Raw genomic sequence first — 17,579 nt, forward strand, 5'->3', positions numbered from 1 at the left:
GTGGAAGCGGCTCTGCCTTCACTTTGACCATCAGTGGAGTTCAGGCTGAAGATGCTGCAGTTTATTACTGTCAGAGTTACCATTATATAGATGATGTCCCAGTGTTCACACAGTGATTAGTAGCCGTACAATAACCTCCCTCAGTCAGACTGCAGACACTCTGAGCTGTTAGAGCAGAAACTGAACAGACTCTGATACAGACCACTGAACACAGAGATGACTGGAACATGGAGCCAGTGAGGTTGAGATTGTAGTGTTACAGAGAGAAACATGCAAAATATTGATAGATATCTATTTATTTATCAATATATAGATATTTATTCAGTATAAATATCTATATATTGATAAATAAATAGATTTTTATTGCTAATAAATATCGATCTGTCAATAAATAGATATATATTAGAATTTATTAATAATAAATATCTATTTATTCTAATATTTTTACATTGTAGTGAGTAATATAAATAAACTCTGAATTATTTTCTCCTCCTGACAGTTTACGATCACGGTGGAAAGTTTGAGGTGAACAATACAGCATTTATGTTAAATGTTGCTTTTGATCAATTAAAGGGTCAGGATAAACCTGAATTGTTTTTATTAATATTTTCTTAATTGTTTATCCCAAATATTATCTTATCTTATCTTTACATATTTTACTGATTGAATAATAAAGTATCTTCTGCTTTATTAATTTAACATATTTAGCTCAACAAGACACTGTGGATACAAAACAATTAACTTAGAAGAAAACAGCTTTTTACATAATCTAATCTTTGATATATATTTGTGTTTTTGTGTTGATAACTTTATAGTGTCAGATTTTTTTCAGTTTGTTCTCACCTGAACAATCCTTAGTTGACTTGATATTCATAGTTTATTAGATGAAATTTTCTGAGATTCTGTTCTTTGTTTCAAATACATTCACAAAGAATCATGTTTTCTGATAACACTTCTGATCCATAGGTTTTAAAGTAAAATATAATTCAAATACTGCAGAAGCTTTCAACAAGAAAACTGTTTCATTTGTTTTAAGTAGTTGTTATTAATGACCATTATTTAAAGTGTCACTCTGGATTAAAATCAACTTTCTTCTTCTTGTCATGACAGTAATGAAACACTCTCCATTATAATGTATCAGAGCAAGCTTTATTGAAACACACAGCAAATGAATCCCACTCACATCCAGCTGCTGAGCTTCACACATTAGTCTAAGTTGTTGAACGTTTCTCAGCAGTTTAGTTCAGCGTCACACAAGCTTTAGTTTGTCTTCATCCAGGCTCCTATTGATGAGAGCAGCAGGTGTTTTTCCTGCTGCTCTCCCACTAAGAGCTCCTGCTCTGGGCCTCAGTCAGCCTCTCTGGCCCTCACACTGGCTCCTTCGGATGCTCTGGACGTGGCTCTGGCCCTGATGCTGCACCCTGCAGGAGTACAGCTCTCCTTTCATCCACTTCTCCTGGCTCAGGCTTAAGGTGCTGCTGCTGCCGTAGCGTCCGCTCTTCTCCTCCTCTGAGCTGCTCAGGACCCCCTCTGTCACCGCCGTGCCGTCCACCTCCCAGCTCACCTGGGCTCCCTGAGGAGAGTAGCCGCTCAGCAGGCAGAGCAGCGTGGCCGAGCCCCCAGAGAGCTGCTCAGAGGAGGGGGGCAGCAGAGAGACTGAGGGTCTGACCGTGGGGCCGGCTGGAGGGGAGAGCAGAGACACACAAGGAGCAGATCAACGTCTGCTGGTCAGGACACACAGATATCATAGTGGATTATAATAACACTGAGGAGACGGATGATTTAGAGGCTGGGATTAATTAATCCATGTTTATTTCATTTTCAGGCTCGTCAGGACTTGGAATAAAAAGAGCAACATGACATGAGATATAAATGTGAATAAAACAACATTTTACTGTAAATATATTGGCTCTGTAAAGATTTGGTTCATGAAAACAAAATGGCTGAACACAGTTAAAGATTTTCCATCTGTCTGTTTCACTTCCTCTTTACTGCATCAAGTTAACCGACTGGAAAATTAAACTGCTCAAAATATAGTTTATAATTTAACTTTATTTATTTAATTTTTATCACAAGCACTGCCAACAGATTTTAATGCATTAATTTTTTTAAATTTAAGGATATATTGGTGGTTTAGCAAAGAACCTTTGCTAAACTCTAAAAAGAATATATCACTATTTAATTTAAAAATACAGAACTGATGTAATGTTTGTTTTAAATAATCACATAATGTGGTAAACAGAATAAAATATATGAAAATGTATTTCATATAAACTGTTTGACCTAATGGTAACATCTTGCATCTTATGACAAAGTCACAACAAATAAAAAAACACATAAAATGCTCACAAAAATAATAACGTTTGATCATATTAAAGAATAATTAAAAATTATTTTTGATTTATATAAAATTAAATGGTGATACTTACAGTTAACGGAAAGTTTGGTTCCTCCACCAAAAGTCAACCACAGTGATACAAACTCATTGAGAGGCCGTACAAAAACCTCCTGCACTGTCAGTAGACATCTAGCTGCTGAAATTATGTTTATTAAAGTAATAAAAATAAATGTATAAAGTTATAAATTTATATAATTTATAAATTTATAATTTATAAATAATAAATTATAAATTTATAATTCATTTAATCAGCAAATCATTCAACATTAATTCAGCTTTAAATTGCTTCATAATTTAAGAGAATATTTTTGGTTTATCACTAATGAGAATCAAGAGTTACTTTCTATTTTGTGCAACATTGTTTAACAATTCAGCTTCTATTATGTTTAAAAGCTAAAACTATTTTTCAATGTAACTTAATTAATAAAAGGATTATAAAAATATCAGCTTACAGTGATATATAATATATTTACCTGTGAGTTTTAGAAACAGAGTAAAATGATCCTAGGATGTCCAAGACAGATTTAATTTTAATCCAAGAACTGAAAATCCTTCATGTTGTTTCTGTTTGATTTTCTTCTATTCCAATAAGATGATCAGAGTTTTAAATCCAGTATCTATTAGTGTTGGTTCAGTGTCTCTGTTTGTCTGGTGCTGAGAGCAGAGAAATGATTTCCATAGAGTGGAGGCTTTGCATGGTCAGCTGATCCTCCAGTGAACTGAGAAGGTTTATAGTCCTGTGAGTTCAACACTGCAGGACTCAGATCTGTCAGTCAAGCCAGCAGAAGCAACAAGCACCATGACCCTCATCACCATCCTCATCTGGACGCTGACCTGCTGCTGTTTTACAGGTTCATTCACTCAGCAACATTTCTAACATGATGTGCTGCCTTTTCTCTCCTTTCTTTCTGCTGACAAATGAAGGATTTGTTTTTGTCTGCAGGATGCAGCGCTCAGATCACTGTGACTCAACCTGCAGTGGAGACATTTACACCAGGATCCACTGCCACTATCAGCTGTACAACAAATCAGGATGTTGTCAGATCGGATGATGGTGAAGAGGCTATGTACTGGTATCAGCAGAAACCAGGACAGCCTCCAAAGAATCTAATCTATTTAGTAAAAAAGCTTGAGTCAGGAACTCCAGCTCGGTTTAGTGGCAGTGGAAGCGGCTCTGCCTTCACTTTGACCATCAGTGGAGTTCAGGCTGAAGATGCTGCAGTTTATTACTGTAAAAGTGGACATGTAATAAATGATGCTGCAGTGTTCACACAGTGATTAGTAGCCGTACAAAAACCTCCCTCAGTCAGACTGCAGACACTCTGAGCTGTTAGAGTAGAAACTGAACAGACTCTGATACAGACCACTGAACACAGAGACGACTGGAACATGGAGCCAGTGAGGTTGAGATTGTAGTGTTACAGAGAGAAACATGCAAAATATTGATAGATATCTATTTATTTAGCAATATATAGATATTTATTCAGTATAAATAAATAAATAGATTTTTATATCTAATAACTATCGATCTGTCAATAAATAGATATATATTAGAATTTATTAATAATAAATATCTATTTATTCTAATATTTTTACATTGTAGTGAGTAATATAAATAAACTCTGAATTATTTTCTCCTCCTGACAGTTTACGATCACGGTGGAAAGTTTGAGGTGAACAATACAGCATTTATGTTAAATGTTGCTTTTGATCAATTAAAGGGTCAGGATAAATCTGAATTGTTTCTATTAATCTTTTCTTAACTGTTTATCCCAAATAAAATCTTATCTTATCTTTACATATTTTACTGATTGAATAATAAAGTATCTTCTGCTTTATTAATTTAGCATATTTAGCTCAACAAGACACTGTGGATACAAAACAATTAACTTAGAAGAAAACAGCTTTTTTACATAATCTAATCTTTGATATATATTTGTGTTTTTGTGTTGATAACTTTATAGTGTCAGATTTTTTTCAGTTTGTTCTCACCTGAACAATCCTTAGTTGACTTGATATTCATAGTTTATTAGATGAAATTTTCTGAGATTCTTTTCTTTGTTTCAAATAAATTCCCAAAGAATCATGTTTTCTGATAACAATTCTGATCCATAGGTTTTATAGTAAAATATAATTCAAATACTGCAGAAGTTTTCAACAAGAAAACTGTTTCATTTGTTTTAAGCAGTTGTTATTAATGACCATTATTTAAAGTGTCACTCTTGATAAAAATCAACTTTCATCTTCTTGTCATGACAGTAATGAAACACTCTCCATTATAATGTATCAGAGCAAGCTTTATTTAAACACACAGCAAATGAATAAAAAGATTTAAAAAATATCAGCTTACATTGATATATAATATATTTACCTGTGAGTTTTAGAAACAGAGTAAAATGATCCTAGGATGTCCAAGACAGATTTAATTTTAATCCAAGAACTGAAAATCCTTCATGTTGTTTCTGTTTGATTTTCTTCTATTCCAATAAGATGATCAGAGTTTTAAATCCAGTATCTATTAGTGTTGGTTCAGTGTCTCTGTTTGTCTGGTGCTGAGAGCAGAGAAATGATTTCCATAGAGTGGAGGCTTTGCATGGTCAGCTGATCCTCCAGTGAACTGAGAAGGTTTATAGTCCTGTGAGTTCAACACTGCAGGACTCAGATCTGTCAGTCAAGCCAGCAGAAGCAACAAGCACCATGACCCTCATCACCATCCTCATCTGGACGCTGACCTGCTGCTGTTTTACAGGTTCATTCACTCAGCAACATTTCTAACATGATGTGCTGCCTTTTCTCTCCTTTCTTTCTGCTGACAAATGAAGGATTTGTTTTTGTCTGCAGGATGCAGCGCTCAGATCACTGTGACTCAACCTGCAGTGGAGACATTTACACCAGGATCCACTGTCACTATCAGCTGTACAACACATCAAGATGTTCACAAATGGAGTTCTTATCATTATATGCATTGGTATCAGCAGAAACCAGAACAGCTTCCAAAGCTCCTGATATATTTGGTGGATAATCTTCAGTCAGGAACTCCAACTCGGTTTAGTGGCAGTGGAAGCGGCTCTGCCTTCACTTTGACCATCAGTGGAGTTCAGGCTGAAGATGCTGCAGTTTATTACTGTCAGGGTCTCCATGTAGTAAATGATGCCCGAGTGTTCACACAGTGATTAGTAGCCGTACAAAAACCTCCCTCAGTCAGACTGCAGACACTCTGAGCTGTTAGAGCAGAAACTGAACAGACTCTGATACAGACCACTGAACACAGAGACGAAACCTCACCATCTGTTTCTCAGTTCAGTATTTCTTCTATTTATGGTCTTTCCACAGATTAAAACCTCAGTGAATCACAATAAAGCAAAACCCTTTCATGCCATTTTTACTCCAATTTAGATTTTTGACAGAGATAAAAGTGACTTGATTTAAATAATTGCTTTTCAGCGTAAGTCAGTTAAGGGTATACCTTATTATTTTTCTTTGTTTCAAATAAAATCTTCTTTAACACTAATTATCATCTTTTAAGTCACTGGCTGCTGCCTGCAGTTCTGATTTAGCTTCAGCATCAGTAGAGAGATGCTGCTTCTCTGGACTTTGTTGAAAGATTTGTTGTTTTACCTCATTTATCATCCTGCTAACAGCAGCAGAGTAAATGTGGGCTTTCGTCCACCCCTGATTTCTATCTTTGTGATTTTATAATTATTGTTTTGACTGTGCACGTTGAGCCAAGTAGCTTCACTGAAACCAGACTCTTACAAACATACACATTTTCTTCCTTGTTGTTTCACATTAATTCAGACCAAATTTTCCAAAATTCATTTAAATCAAAAGGTAAACTTCTAGCTTGTGATGATTTAATCTAAAACAAATATCTTTACTGTGGGTTTTGCTACACTGAATTGTCTCTCCGTGTCAGATTATGTTACTGCAATAAAATGTAATTTATTTAAGAGTGTGTGAACAAATATTTACCACAGTTGCTGAAACCCATGAAGAACCTACTGTATGTGCCATAGTGCAATTTGACAGATTCCATTTTTTTGAAGTTGCCAAATAGAATCAAGAGTAAAATAATTTTTGCTACAGTCCTTAAGGTTTTTTCTGCAGGGCAGGTATGCTAATTTATGCTAGCAGCTATTGAACTGATCACTTTAAAATGCTTTAGTTGCCATCTTTTGAATAAACCTACATTTGGTCAGTGGAAGTGGGTAAATAAATGTATTCCAACAAAGTACTGATGTATTTAGAGGACATCTTTCTGGTTTGTACCATGTCATGTTCCACCAAAGCACAGATTAGGTTTTATTGGATTGTTCACGGTTGACGTGGGCGGCCATTGTTAGGCAGGACAAGCTGATGTTGGCGTCCTTTCTTAGATCAGCGCGCAGCCAGAGACGTCAGCAGACGTCGGTTGACTGCAGAATTAAGAAGTCATGCAAACAGGTCACAGAAATCGACCGACAACTGGGACAGCGGAGAACAAAGACAAGCTGCGGCTGCGGCATTTGGACGCCACTCTCAATCCTACTTTATGACAACAGACATGTAGAAAAACACGCATTTCTTCCATTTTCTAAAGGCCAATTCCAAATATTTGTAACCATTAATTATATATCGACGTGTATTATTAAAATAAAAGTAATTTCTGAAGCTTAAAAGCATTAGCAAGTCACACTAATTTAAGTGAAACTTTGAGTTTTCTTAAAGACAACAAAGACGCCATAGAGTTGGGTGCCTGTGTGCTCTGGTTTCATGAATGGCAAGGCTTGTAGGTGGGTACCAATAATCTGCAATGGGCTATGAATGGGGGCACTAATTGGTGCTGCTGTCTTTCCTTTAACCTCTCCAGTAAGCCTCTGTGGCTGTGAAGGAGCCTCTATTAGAGGGAGATAGGGATAATCCCTTTAAGCAATGCTTTACCGGGAATCAGTCTTGTCGACACTTCCTCTCTCAGACTGGATGAGCTCCTCAGTGTTTAGCAGGACCCACATCAGGTCAGGTTCACATTCTGTCCCCAGACTCACTTTCCAGTTGGGACACACTCAGACACCGTGAGGCCCTCGGAGAGCGTTTGGACGTCAGGGGCCCGCGGCTGGGCTGAGGACCGAGTCTGAAGCAGGGATGGAGACGTGGAAGAAGCTGTTTAAACGCGTGGTGTCTGTGAAAGTCAGGGAGTACGTGAAGGACTACTGTAAAAGGAACGGGCTGCTGACTCTGTCCGTGTTTGCCGTCATCACCGGCTGCGTTCTTGGATTTGCGCTGAGGACGTTCAACCTCTCCACGCAGGTACAAATGGGGAAGAAAAAGGGGGAAATCAGCACCCGTAAGCAAAGAAGTATCCGATTTTAAATAGAAGTGCTCTGTTAGATTGTGGAATGTGTGAAAGAAGAGAAGAAACGCCTGCAAAACGGTGCTGAGGAATTAGTGAAAGTCAGTTATGCAAGTGAGCGCAACAGGCAACAAGAAGGTCAGGTCAGATCTCAAAACACACACAGACACAATTTAAACAGTTAAAATTACTATAAAACATTCAATTGTATAAATATGTGTATGTCATTAGCTCACAATCAGTTATCCAAAAGAATTTCTAATCTTAAACTCAAAAAATGTGGTTTAGTATCATCACTATTATTGCAAATAATGGGTGAGTTTTAAATCTCTTTATTTTCCTGCTTAATATCAGTTCTAAAGAGATGTTTTTATTTTCATATTGATGCTAATTTAGTTGTTCTTTAATGTAATTTTTTTTGCTATTAAATTATTTACCTGATATACAACTAGAAATTAATTTTACATGCACAAACTAAGCAGATATTCATCGCTTGGTTTATGCAGTATTTCTTATTCTGAACTGCTGGTCGTGGTAAGGTGAGATATTCTTAGGAGCTTAATGCTTTTGGACAGGAACTGACTTATTGACGCACGCCCAGAATGGTTGTGCAAGGAAATCCTTGAGGCTGAAGGAAGCTTACTTGCTGAACAAAGAATTACATAAGAATAAATGCAAAGCCAAATTGTCATTGCGGAATAGTTAGCTTCTTGGTAAACTGCCTAATGTTGCAATATTGTGGTAAATGGGGGGTGTTAAATGCTATAAACAAATAATGCAACCATAATTTAAAAAAAAAAAAACATTTATATTTCATTAATGTTCACAAGAAAACTGGCAGAGATGAAGTATCTTAAAACAAAAGAGATACATCAGGATTAAAAAGTTAACAAAAAGCTCTGAGGGAAACAGAATGAATGATGCAGTGATAAAGAACTTCATCTGTTTTCCACATAAACTAAACAAAATTAAATATCACAGGTCTTCTTTGAGTGAATATTCACCCAGATCTATTTGTAGAGGACAGTGGTTCTCAAGCTGGGATCCTGCTTTGGCTTATAAATCAACAAATGAGTCTAAAAATCCTCTTCAGAAATTAAACTATGGTATTAGTGGGTTAGCTCGCTAGCTGAAGCGCTTGGGAGCTATCAATGAATCAATCAAGTTTATTTACATGGCACATTTGAGCAACAAGGTAGTTCAAAGTGCGTTGCATCATATCATAAAAACACAATTACCGCTATCCATAATCTTCCCCAGTCCCTGTGTCTCCTGGATGGTAAAATGTCTACAATTGTCCAAATTGTGGGCTGCACAGTGGCACAGTGGGTAGAGCTGTTGCCTTGCAGCAAGAAGGTCGGGTTCGATGACTGTTCGATTCCCGGCCCGGGGTCTTTCTGCACGGAGTTTGCATGTTCTCCCTGTGCATGCGTGGGTTCTCTCCGGGTACTCCGGCTTCCTCCCACAGTCCAAAAACATGACTGTCAGGTTAATTGGTCTCTCTAAAGTCTCCCTAGGTGTGAGTGTGAATGGTTGTGTGTCCTGTCTGTCTCCGTGTTGCCCTGCGACAGACTGGCGACCTGTCCAGGGTGACCCCGCCTCTCGCCTGGAATGTTAGCTGGAGATAAACACCAGCACCTCCCAACCCCTCTAAGGGACAAGGGTGTAAGAAAATGGATGGATGTCCAAATCGTCTATTTTACAAAGAGGTTTCACAATCACTCTGCAGTTCAGTTTTAACTGCTGTGCGATTTTTAATGATCATATATCTTCTATATAAGACAGCCAGGCTGGACAGAATACATTAAAAAAATCTCTAAAATGCAATTATTATTATTATAAGCTTTATTTACCCAACTCTGTTTGACCCGTTTGCAGGCAAAGATCTATTTCTCTTTCCCTGGAGAATTATTGATGAGGATGCTGAAGATGTTAATCCTGCCACTCATTACTTCCAGGTAAGAACCTTTTAAACTCGTTGGACCAAACCTACCTGATCATTTTGACATCAGAGATGAAGTTGTTGGTCAACCTTGACTGAAAAGCCATGATTTTAGTGGTATTTTGTTGGCCGAAATCACACCCGCAGTCTTTGGTTGTTGGTAATAACAGATAGCAATCTTGATTTTAACTTAAAAGTATTCACAACCGAACACAACTGACTTGATTTAACGGTTGAGCTTCAAAAGGACAGCGTGAGAGAAAACCTGAAACTTTCAATGACCAACAAATCAGTTCAGATAAATAGAAAGCAGTTAAAGCTAAAAGAACGTGACAAGTTTGTTCTCATTGCTCCTAATTTCCCATCCAGTCTGATGTCTGGCCTGTCGGCCATGGACACGAAGGCCAGCGGCCGCCTGGGTGTCCTGACGATAACGTACTACCTGTGGACAACCTTCATCGCCGTGATTGTGGGGATCGTCCTGGTGCTGATCATTCACCCGGGGACGGGGCAAGAGAAAGAAGGTCACCATGGAAGCACGGGCCCCGTCATGACCTCCGCCGACGCTCTGCTCGACCTCATCAGGTCAGCATTTAAAAGAAAAAACTGCTCAGGAATAAAACGACGTTGATTTGTGAGCAGGATATGAGCAGCAAATTAGTAGTTAGCAAAGTTTTACTACTTTGTTCAAGTAGGCAGTGAGGTCACTGATCATAATGCTTTGCAAAATGACTCATTACTCAATTACTCAAGTGTTTAATCACATTAAATTAACAATATATTGAACTGGGATAATGCAACGGAGCACAGCGTACCGCTCCATTATAAAGTGGAAGGAAAATTATATGGTTTTCCAGATGGTTTCTCTTTTCTTTTAACAAAAAATCCAACTGTTTTGTGAATGTTTCTGAGGTTTCTTAGAGAACATTAATGAATAAACAGCATCATGACGACTGAGGAACACACCGTGAATATGTTTAGACCAAAATTAAGCTACAAATCCCATAAATCAGTCGTCCCACCCATGAAAAAATAAAGAGCATTAATCAGAGAAGCAGAGAAGAGGCTGATGGTAACTCCATGAGGATCTGTCGATGGGGTGGCTATTATTTATGAACTTGAAAAATATGATCCTTGTGAATGAAGTTCAAAAACAAAACCTTGGTTTAAAAAAAATTCTTATGAATACAGATTTTAAGTTGGCAGTAAGGCATGAAGACAACAATCTAGAAGACAAAAACAGTTAAACACCTTGAAACGTGCTGTTGGCAGCATCATGATGTGGGTAGAAGTTTCCTGAGCAGGAACAAGACGGTCAGTGTTCATGGGAAGATAGATGATAAACAACCACTGTAATAAGAAAAAAAAACTGTAGAAGGCTGCAAAACCATCCAGACAGGTGAGGAGTTCAAAACATTCAGCCACAGGTGCAATGGGAGATTTTAAACCAGAGCATCTTTGCATGGTAGAGTGACCTAGTCAAAGTCCATGCCTAAATACAATTGATGATCTGTGGCCAGACTTGAAAATTTGCTGCTCACAGAAGATTCCTATCCAATCTGAAATCAAACCATGGATTTTTTTTTAACTTCCATTTCACAAATATGCATTTCCGTAAATGCATTAGGTACAGTGATTCTTATGGCTACAATGCAAGAAAATGTGAAATTGTTAATGGGTATGAACAGAGAGACACACACGACAAACAACCTGCACACAGGTTAAGCTAGCAGTCAAGTTTTTGAGTTGTAACAGGAAGCTGTACCCAGAGTACCCAGAGAGAAGTCATGCAGGCACAGGGAGAACTCTATTCAGAAAGACACCAGAATGCCAGAACCTCCCATTACAGTTTACAGAACCGTAAGGTTAAAGGAAAGCAGAGAATGGGATTTCCCCAAAAACATCTGCGAGTGCCACCTTCAAAGATGGTACGACAAAACAGCGTGGTGTTTGGTCTAAAAATAGGACAATTATTTGTGATCTGCTAAGCCTGAACCTTCCCAGAAGCTCTTTGCTCAGTTTCACTATGGGAGAAAGAAGTCACAGGGTGCTCCAGCTTACTGCATGGCTCTCCAGGCCCGGCTCGACTAATACCCTCGTCTTAAAACTAATTATACTGCAGAGATGTGCGGTTTGTACTTTTCAGCCGTGTTACGTGTCTGATGACGTAGCTGCAGGGGCCTCTGACGCCTGCTGTATAAATAAATGCAGTCCCAGTACAGGCTGCTGCCTCGACCTGTAAACCTCTTACTGCTGTTTGGCGTAATTTAAGTGGAGTCTTTGTTCTGCTGTTGTCAGGAAAAAAAACTAGGGGAACAAAATAGTGATATAAAGAGGAACATGGTCTGCTGCAAATGTAAATTTGTGAGGACAATATTTAGCTCTGTAATATGAGGAACTGTTTCTTTTCTGGGGTTTCACAGGTTGTTTCGCAACTGGCTAGATTTTAATTTTCAGTATGTAGAATATGTGGTTCTCCCTTCAATATTTCAATCTTGTTAAGTTGGCCTCGGCTCAATTGCAGTTAGCCACAAGGTTTGTAGGGGACCCAGCAAATGAGGAAAAAGATGCTAATATGACCAAAATTAAACCTTTTAAATGTAAAACTATGAACGGTGAAACACCTTGAACACATGGTAAATACGGTCTGTGCATAACCTAACTAACCCTTTCTCCTGCCGGCAAGACAATAACCTAAACATACTGTTAATGGAGAGGTTTGTAAAAGTAAACGCATAGCATAGCGTAGCATATTTATGTTCTAGACTGGCCCAGTCAAAACCCCAAATACCTGAACTAATTGAAGCAAAATATTAATCTACAAAAACTCGACTTCGAGGAGCAGGATGCCACTTCTGCAAAGCCTGTGTCTTTTTTACTTTCTTTTAATATTTATGGTACATTGTAAGTGTACTAAAAACAATTTGCAATTATTTTAAGTGTTTTCACCTGTGATTTTATGTTTGCTGTCTTCTCCAGGAACATGATCCCATCGAATCTAATTGAAGCTACATTTCAGCAGGTGAGAACAAAAAACATAAGACGCCTTGGAAACTAATGTCAGATGAGGTCCACCAGTTTAAATCTTAAATTTATTTTGTTTCAGTACCGGACGGACCTGGTGCCAAGTGTGCAGAGCTCCAACGAGAAAGAGTCTCAGGCCAACTTCGTCTACGTCATGCCTGATTATCACAACCCTCGACTCGGCCACCCTGTTTTCTTGGAGATCACGCCGGCGCCTGACATCAAGTATAAAATCGTTCCCAGTACGAGCAAAGGCATGAATGTGTTGGGGATTGTCATCTTCTCAGCAACCATGGGTAAGAAAATAGCCTCCAAACTAAAACCAAAACAAAGGGGGAAAAAAAGTGATCAGAAAAAATGGTGTAAGATATTTACTAGATAAATATCTTACATTTATCTAGTAAGATAAATGTAATCTTACCAGAAATATATTGTTTTGTGGCATTTCTTTGTAACTGTTTGATATCTTCTCTGTTACTTCCTCACTGTCCGACTATTTTCTAAATAGGAGAACAACAAAAGAGTTTTAGAGAGATTTTATTATTTGTCTAATTGCCTTTTAAGTGACTTAAAATTTGATTAGAGACATTGTCCATTTGGAAGATCCATTTGCGCACAAGGTGTATTTCCCTGATGTTGCTTCAGTATTCTAGCATGACGTTCTGTCCTTGCGATGCAACTTATGAAATTTCCTGCTGCAGTAAATCACCTACACATGATGCTACACTGTTGTGTTGCTTTTGGCATAACGGCTTCTTCTCTGCTGAGTGAACTTTTATCCAGTGTCAGTGAAAGACTGGTCTCCCTGAGGATAATGACTGTTTCACCAGCTTCAGTCAGCATCTTTACAAGGTCTTTGCTGGCCTTCTTGTCCATATGTGGGACACAGAGAGTATCTTCTTCTTCAACAGTTTGACCTCTTTTGAACATTCTCATTGTGTCTATAGTGGGACATAATTGAACAGATAAATGTGGTTTTTTTGAGCTTTTGGAAATGGTCCAGACTTTTTGGGGCTCTTCTGGAGCTTTTTATTTTCCCCCAATGTCACACTAGGCAGTGGTGTGTTTGAGGTGCCCCTTGAGATTCACATGCGTGGCCACATCAAAGTTAAATCGTGTGATTTAACCTTTAAGTAGCTTACTGAGCATGACATCATCATCTGGGATATCTCAAACTGTTTAAAGGCATCTCAGTCTTGGTTTATACAAACTTCTGAATTTGAAGAGAGTAACAAAAAATTCTGTCTTTCAGCGCAACCCCCCCCCCAACAACCTCAAAATGTTTTTATACACTTATGAAACGGTAGAAACGCATCTGCCGACTGCAACAAATGTGTCTTTGTTGTGTCTGATCTCAGGTCTGCTGCTGGGGAAGATGGGCGAACGTGGATTGCCTCTGGTCAACGTGTGCCAGTGCATAAACGAGTGCGTGATGAAGATCATTAATGCGGCCATGTGGTGAGTTTGTACTTTCACTCACAATGCATTCTCTTAAAAAAGAGCAATTACTGACAATCTAATGCATCTAAAAACATCCCACTGATCACAGGGCCGAGCCAGATTAGGTTGAGAAATAAATCTTATCAAAGAAATGGCTGAAGGGTGAGCAGAAATGTCTGAGGAGTCCTCATGGCTTCACACATAATCCTGTTAGAAAGGCGACAATGGCAAAGACGGACTTTTAGAAACAAGATTAGTTTCAATTCACCTAAGTGGATGTGGTTGGCGTTGTGGCCAGCAGGTCCCCCCCAATGCAGAACATCGCATCCACCTGTGCACCACATCCATGTGTGATTACGAGCATCTAATTCCAAAGCCACGAGCATTAATCTGCTATTACATCCTCTGCTCTTCTGAGACCTGGCAGCGGCCGCAGAAGCATTAGCGAGGTCAGCCACCTCTGCTGGATGAAAAGGTTCGGTTCAGTCTGTGTCGCAGTTAATCCCAGAAGTGTTCCATGAGGTTGAGGTCGGCCCGGTCAAATTGTTTCAAGGCAAACTCAGTAATCCGCCCCGTTAAGTATCTGCTTTTGGGGGAAAACCTTTCTTCATGCTACTCTTTGCAGACGACGCTGTGGTATTTTAGCAGCAAAAGGCTAAATACTTTGGTGTGCTGGGATTAAAAAGGTACTGATGGATTTACATATTTTGTTCACATTAAAAGATCATCCTAAATCATTCCCAGGGACTCTTGTCTCTGCTGACATTTTTGATATTTCCCTCAGGAAGGTTGTTGTGCTAAACTATCATAGACAGTGATTTGAAAAGGGTTCTTGCAAAACGTGTTTCTGTTTTTGTCACATCTTTGTTTCAGAGCATCAACCCCATTTTAAAATTAGGGAACGATAATCTGAGTAGATACAAAAAGGGTGTTTGTCTGAAAAAAAGTGAAGATGTGTCAGGATGAAGTAACCTAACAAGACAAAATTGTCCAAATGTGGAGTCCATTTGACAAATGAACTGTTTTAATCACTGTCACAAACAAATGTGCATTTGAATCTGCATCAGTGAAATAATGTTAGACACAATTCATTGGTTAGTTGTGTGTTGCATTTAATTTTTCATTAATTTTTTCAGCTCTATTTTTAAATGACGTACAAATAATGAAACTCTAACGTGAAGCCAAGGCAGAATACAATTTATTAAATGTCCAGCAGGGGGAGACAAAACTTAATTTTACCCCTAATTAACTGTTACAAATTCAGTTTATGACAATAATGAATAAAAGTGAGGAAAAGCAGATGTTCCTTTCAAAGTGGCTACTTCGTCACTGATATTAAGATTTTTAGGGACTTTAAAAAACACAAGACTGATAAGGAAATATTGAGCCTCAACAAGCACAAAATGGTTTTTTAAAATAATTATTACACCAGGGCACTACAATTAGGTCGTTTTTTGGTCTTCAAGCTTGCTCTTCGACAGTGTCTGGGAAAACATAAAAACTTATATGACGAAAAGATGTACCGTCAAAAGGAGAGAACATTATCAACATTTGTTTTGTATTCATCATAAGGTAGTGGATGCTTTCTTGTGTTGATGCAAGTCTTTAGGTTGATTAATAAAATGAAAACAAGGTTTCCTCTCTTCTCTTTGCAGGTACTTCCCCTTTGGCATAGTGTTCCTGGTCGCAGGGAAGATCCTGGACATGCACGACCCAGCCCACCTGGGAGAGAAACTGGGCATGTACTTCATCACCGTCCTGGCTGGTCTGTTCGTGCACGGCCTCATCCTGCTGCCTCTCTTCTACTTCTTCTTTACCCGCAAAAACCCCTTTGCGTACATCCGAGGCCTGTTGCAAGCCCTCGTCATTGCTCTGGCGACTTCGTCCAGGTGCGAGAATCATTGTTGATTTATTCTTAAAATGAAGAAGTTCAGTTTAAGAAACTCGTCTAATTTATGGCTGGCCGTATTTCTCTGCAGCTCAGCCACGCTACCGATCACAATGAAGTGTCTCCTGGAGAACTGCGGGGTGGACAGGCAGATTGCCCGCTTCGTCCTGCCGGTGGGAGCCACCATCAACATGGACGGGACGGCCTTGTATGAGGCCGTGGCAGCTATATTTATTGCTCAGGTCAATGATTATGACTTGGACTTCGGCCAGCTGGTAACCATTAGGTGAGGACGGACACTGAGGATGCTATGCCGCCAGTTGTTCTGTGTTTAGAACCAATTTACATCTTCCATCTGTTTTTTTTTGTCCTCTGTATCAGTATTACAGCAACAGCAGCCAGCATTGGGGCAGCTGGCATACCTCAAGCAGGTTTGGTTACCATGGTGATAGTCCTGACCTCTGTGGGGTTACCGCCTGCTGACATCTCCCTGATCGTGGCTATCGACTGGGTTCTGTAAGTCTGACCTAAGATTTAAGTAAAAAAATTTAAAAACTGGTGGCGTCAGCTTGGGCAGTGAGTGAAGATTTTTCTCGCTTGGCGTTGCAGCGATCGGTTTCGGACGATGATCAACGTTCTGGGTGATGCATTAGCAGCTGGGATTATGGCGCACTTGTGCAAAAAGGACTTTGACAAAGCAGCAGCTGTTGCAGCCAATTCTTCTGCTGGTTCTTCTGTCAGTAAGGAAAGGGTAAGATTTGTTTCTTAATGCAACATTATGACCAGCCTGGACTCCTGTGTAGATCTTAACTTAAAAAAAAAGTCAAACCTCAGTAGTTATTTTACTGTCGTCTTCTTCCCTCCAGAGAGACACCGTAATCTCGTTTGGCAATCAGAGTGTGGCCATGTCCGACACGCCTCTGATCACACACCGCTGCGACTATGTGTTCGAGGTGGATGGAGACAACGTGCTGGAGAGGCCCGTGCCCTGCTATAATCTCTGCCAAGTCTGAGCCCCCCTGTTTTATAGAGGGAACTGAAAGGGATTCATGAGATTCATTCATACTTGAAGCACAGGGAGCTTAGTTTTGGGAGGGAATACAGTACATCTTCATAGTCAAGCAATCTGAGGAGTCAAGGCGGAGTGGCTTAACGTGTATTTTGCCAGTGCCATGCTGAATTGAGAAAACCTCCTTTACTGTATACAATGGATGAGGGGAGCATATAATGTGTGTAACCTGAAGTATGGGTTACTGAGCGGAAAGGAAGTACGAATTAACCAAATGTGATATGAGTGAATACTGATCGACCTGTGGTGACAAGCAGATACAAACAGTTCTTATAAAGTTGACTCCAAGTTTGATTGTAAGGTTTTAAGCTGCCTTAATATGAAGCTAATAAATGGGAAGACTTGAATGTTAATAGAAACCATTTAGAAAAACTAAACAGGAAGTTTAGACATTGTATGTTTTAAAAAAAAATCTATCAATGGGCACAAAATCAATGCATAAAAGTTACTTTGAATGTTGAATGTACAGAATTATTTCTGTTTTTATAC

The 17,579-nt window shown here is 39.0% G+C and overlaps 1 protein-coding gene, 1 long non-coding RNA gene and 1 gene segment (V, D, J or C); 2 read left to right on the forward strand and 1 right to left on the reverse strand.

Moving 5' to 3' along the window:
- Positions 1-1,127: 1,127 nt before the first annotated feature.
- LOC116709243 (immunoglobulin lambda constant 7-like) lies at positions 1,128-3,095 on the reverse strand. The segment is given in 4 exon segments: positions 1,128-1,680; positions 2,430-2,534; positions 2,872-2,902; positions 3,054-3,095. Coding segments are annotated over 4 exon segments (507 nt in total).
- A 43-nt stretch (positions 3,096-3,138) lies between these two features.
- LOC116708676 (uncharacterized) lies at positions 3,139-3,773 on the forward strand. Its single transcript, XR_004336732.1, has 2 exons — positions 3,139-3,249; positions 3,342-3,773. It is a non-coding gene; the product is annotated as an uncharacterized LOC116708676 (long non-coding RNA).
- Positions 3,774-5,575: 1,802 nt separating this feature from the next.
- slc1a8b (solute carrier family 1 member 8b) lies at positions 5,576-17,201 on the forward strand. The gene is made up of 11 exons (XM_032546598.1): positions 5,576-7,684; positions 9,606-9,685; positions 10,039-10,254; positions 12,649-12,691; positions 12,776-12,989; positions 14,052-14,151; positions 15,789-16,022; positions 16,113-16,307; positions 16,403-16,537; positions 16,631-16,772; positions 16,888-17,201. The coding sequence occupies exons 1-11, from the start codon at positions 7,520-7,522 to the stop codon at positions 17,032-17,034; spliced, it is 1,671 nt and encodes a 556-aa protein (XP_032402489.1). The 5' UTR covers positions 5,576-7,519; the 3' UTR covers positions 17,035-17,201.
- Positions 17,202-17,579: the final 378 nt, after the last annotated feature.

Source organism: Xiphophorus hellerii, chromosome 19 (assembly GCF_003331165.1).
Source record: "Xiphophorus hellerii strain 12219 chromosome 19, Xiphophorus_hellerii-4.1, whole genome shotgun sequence".
Lineage (NCBI taxonomy): Eukaryota > Metazoa > Chordata > Actinopteri > Cyprinodontiformes > Poeciliidae > Xiphophorus > Xiphophorus hellerii.

Bases quoted from the DNA above. Each gene is read 5' to 3' on its own strand.
- slc1a8b (XM_032546598.1), top strand. From the start codon at position 7,520: ATGGAGACGTGGAAGAAGCTGTTTAAACGCGTGGTGTCTGTGAAAGTC. The intron at 16,023-16,112 runs GTGCGAGAATCA...ATTTCTCTGCAG, and splicing joins GCTCTGGCGACTTCGTCCAG to CTCAGCCACGCTACCGATCA. The intron at 16,538-16,630 runs GTAAGTCTGACC...TTGGCGTTGCAG, and splicing joins GTGGCTATCGACTGGGTTCT to CGATCGGTTTCGGACGATGA.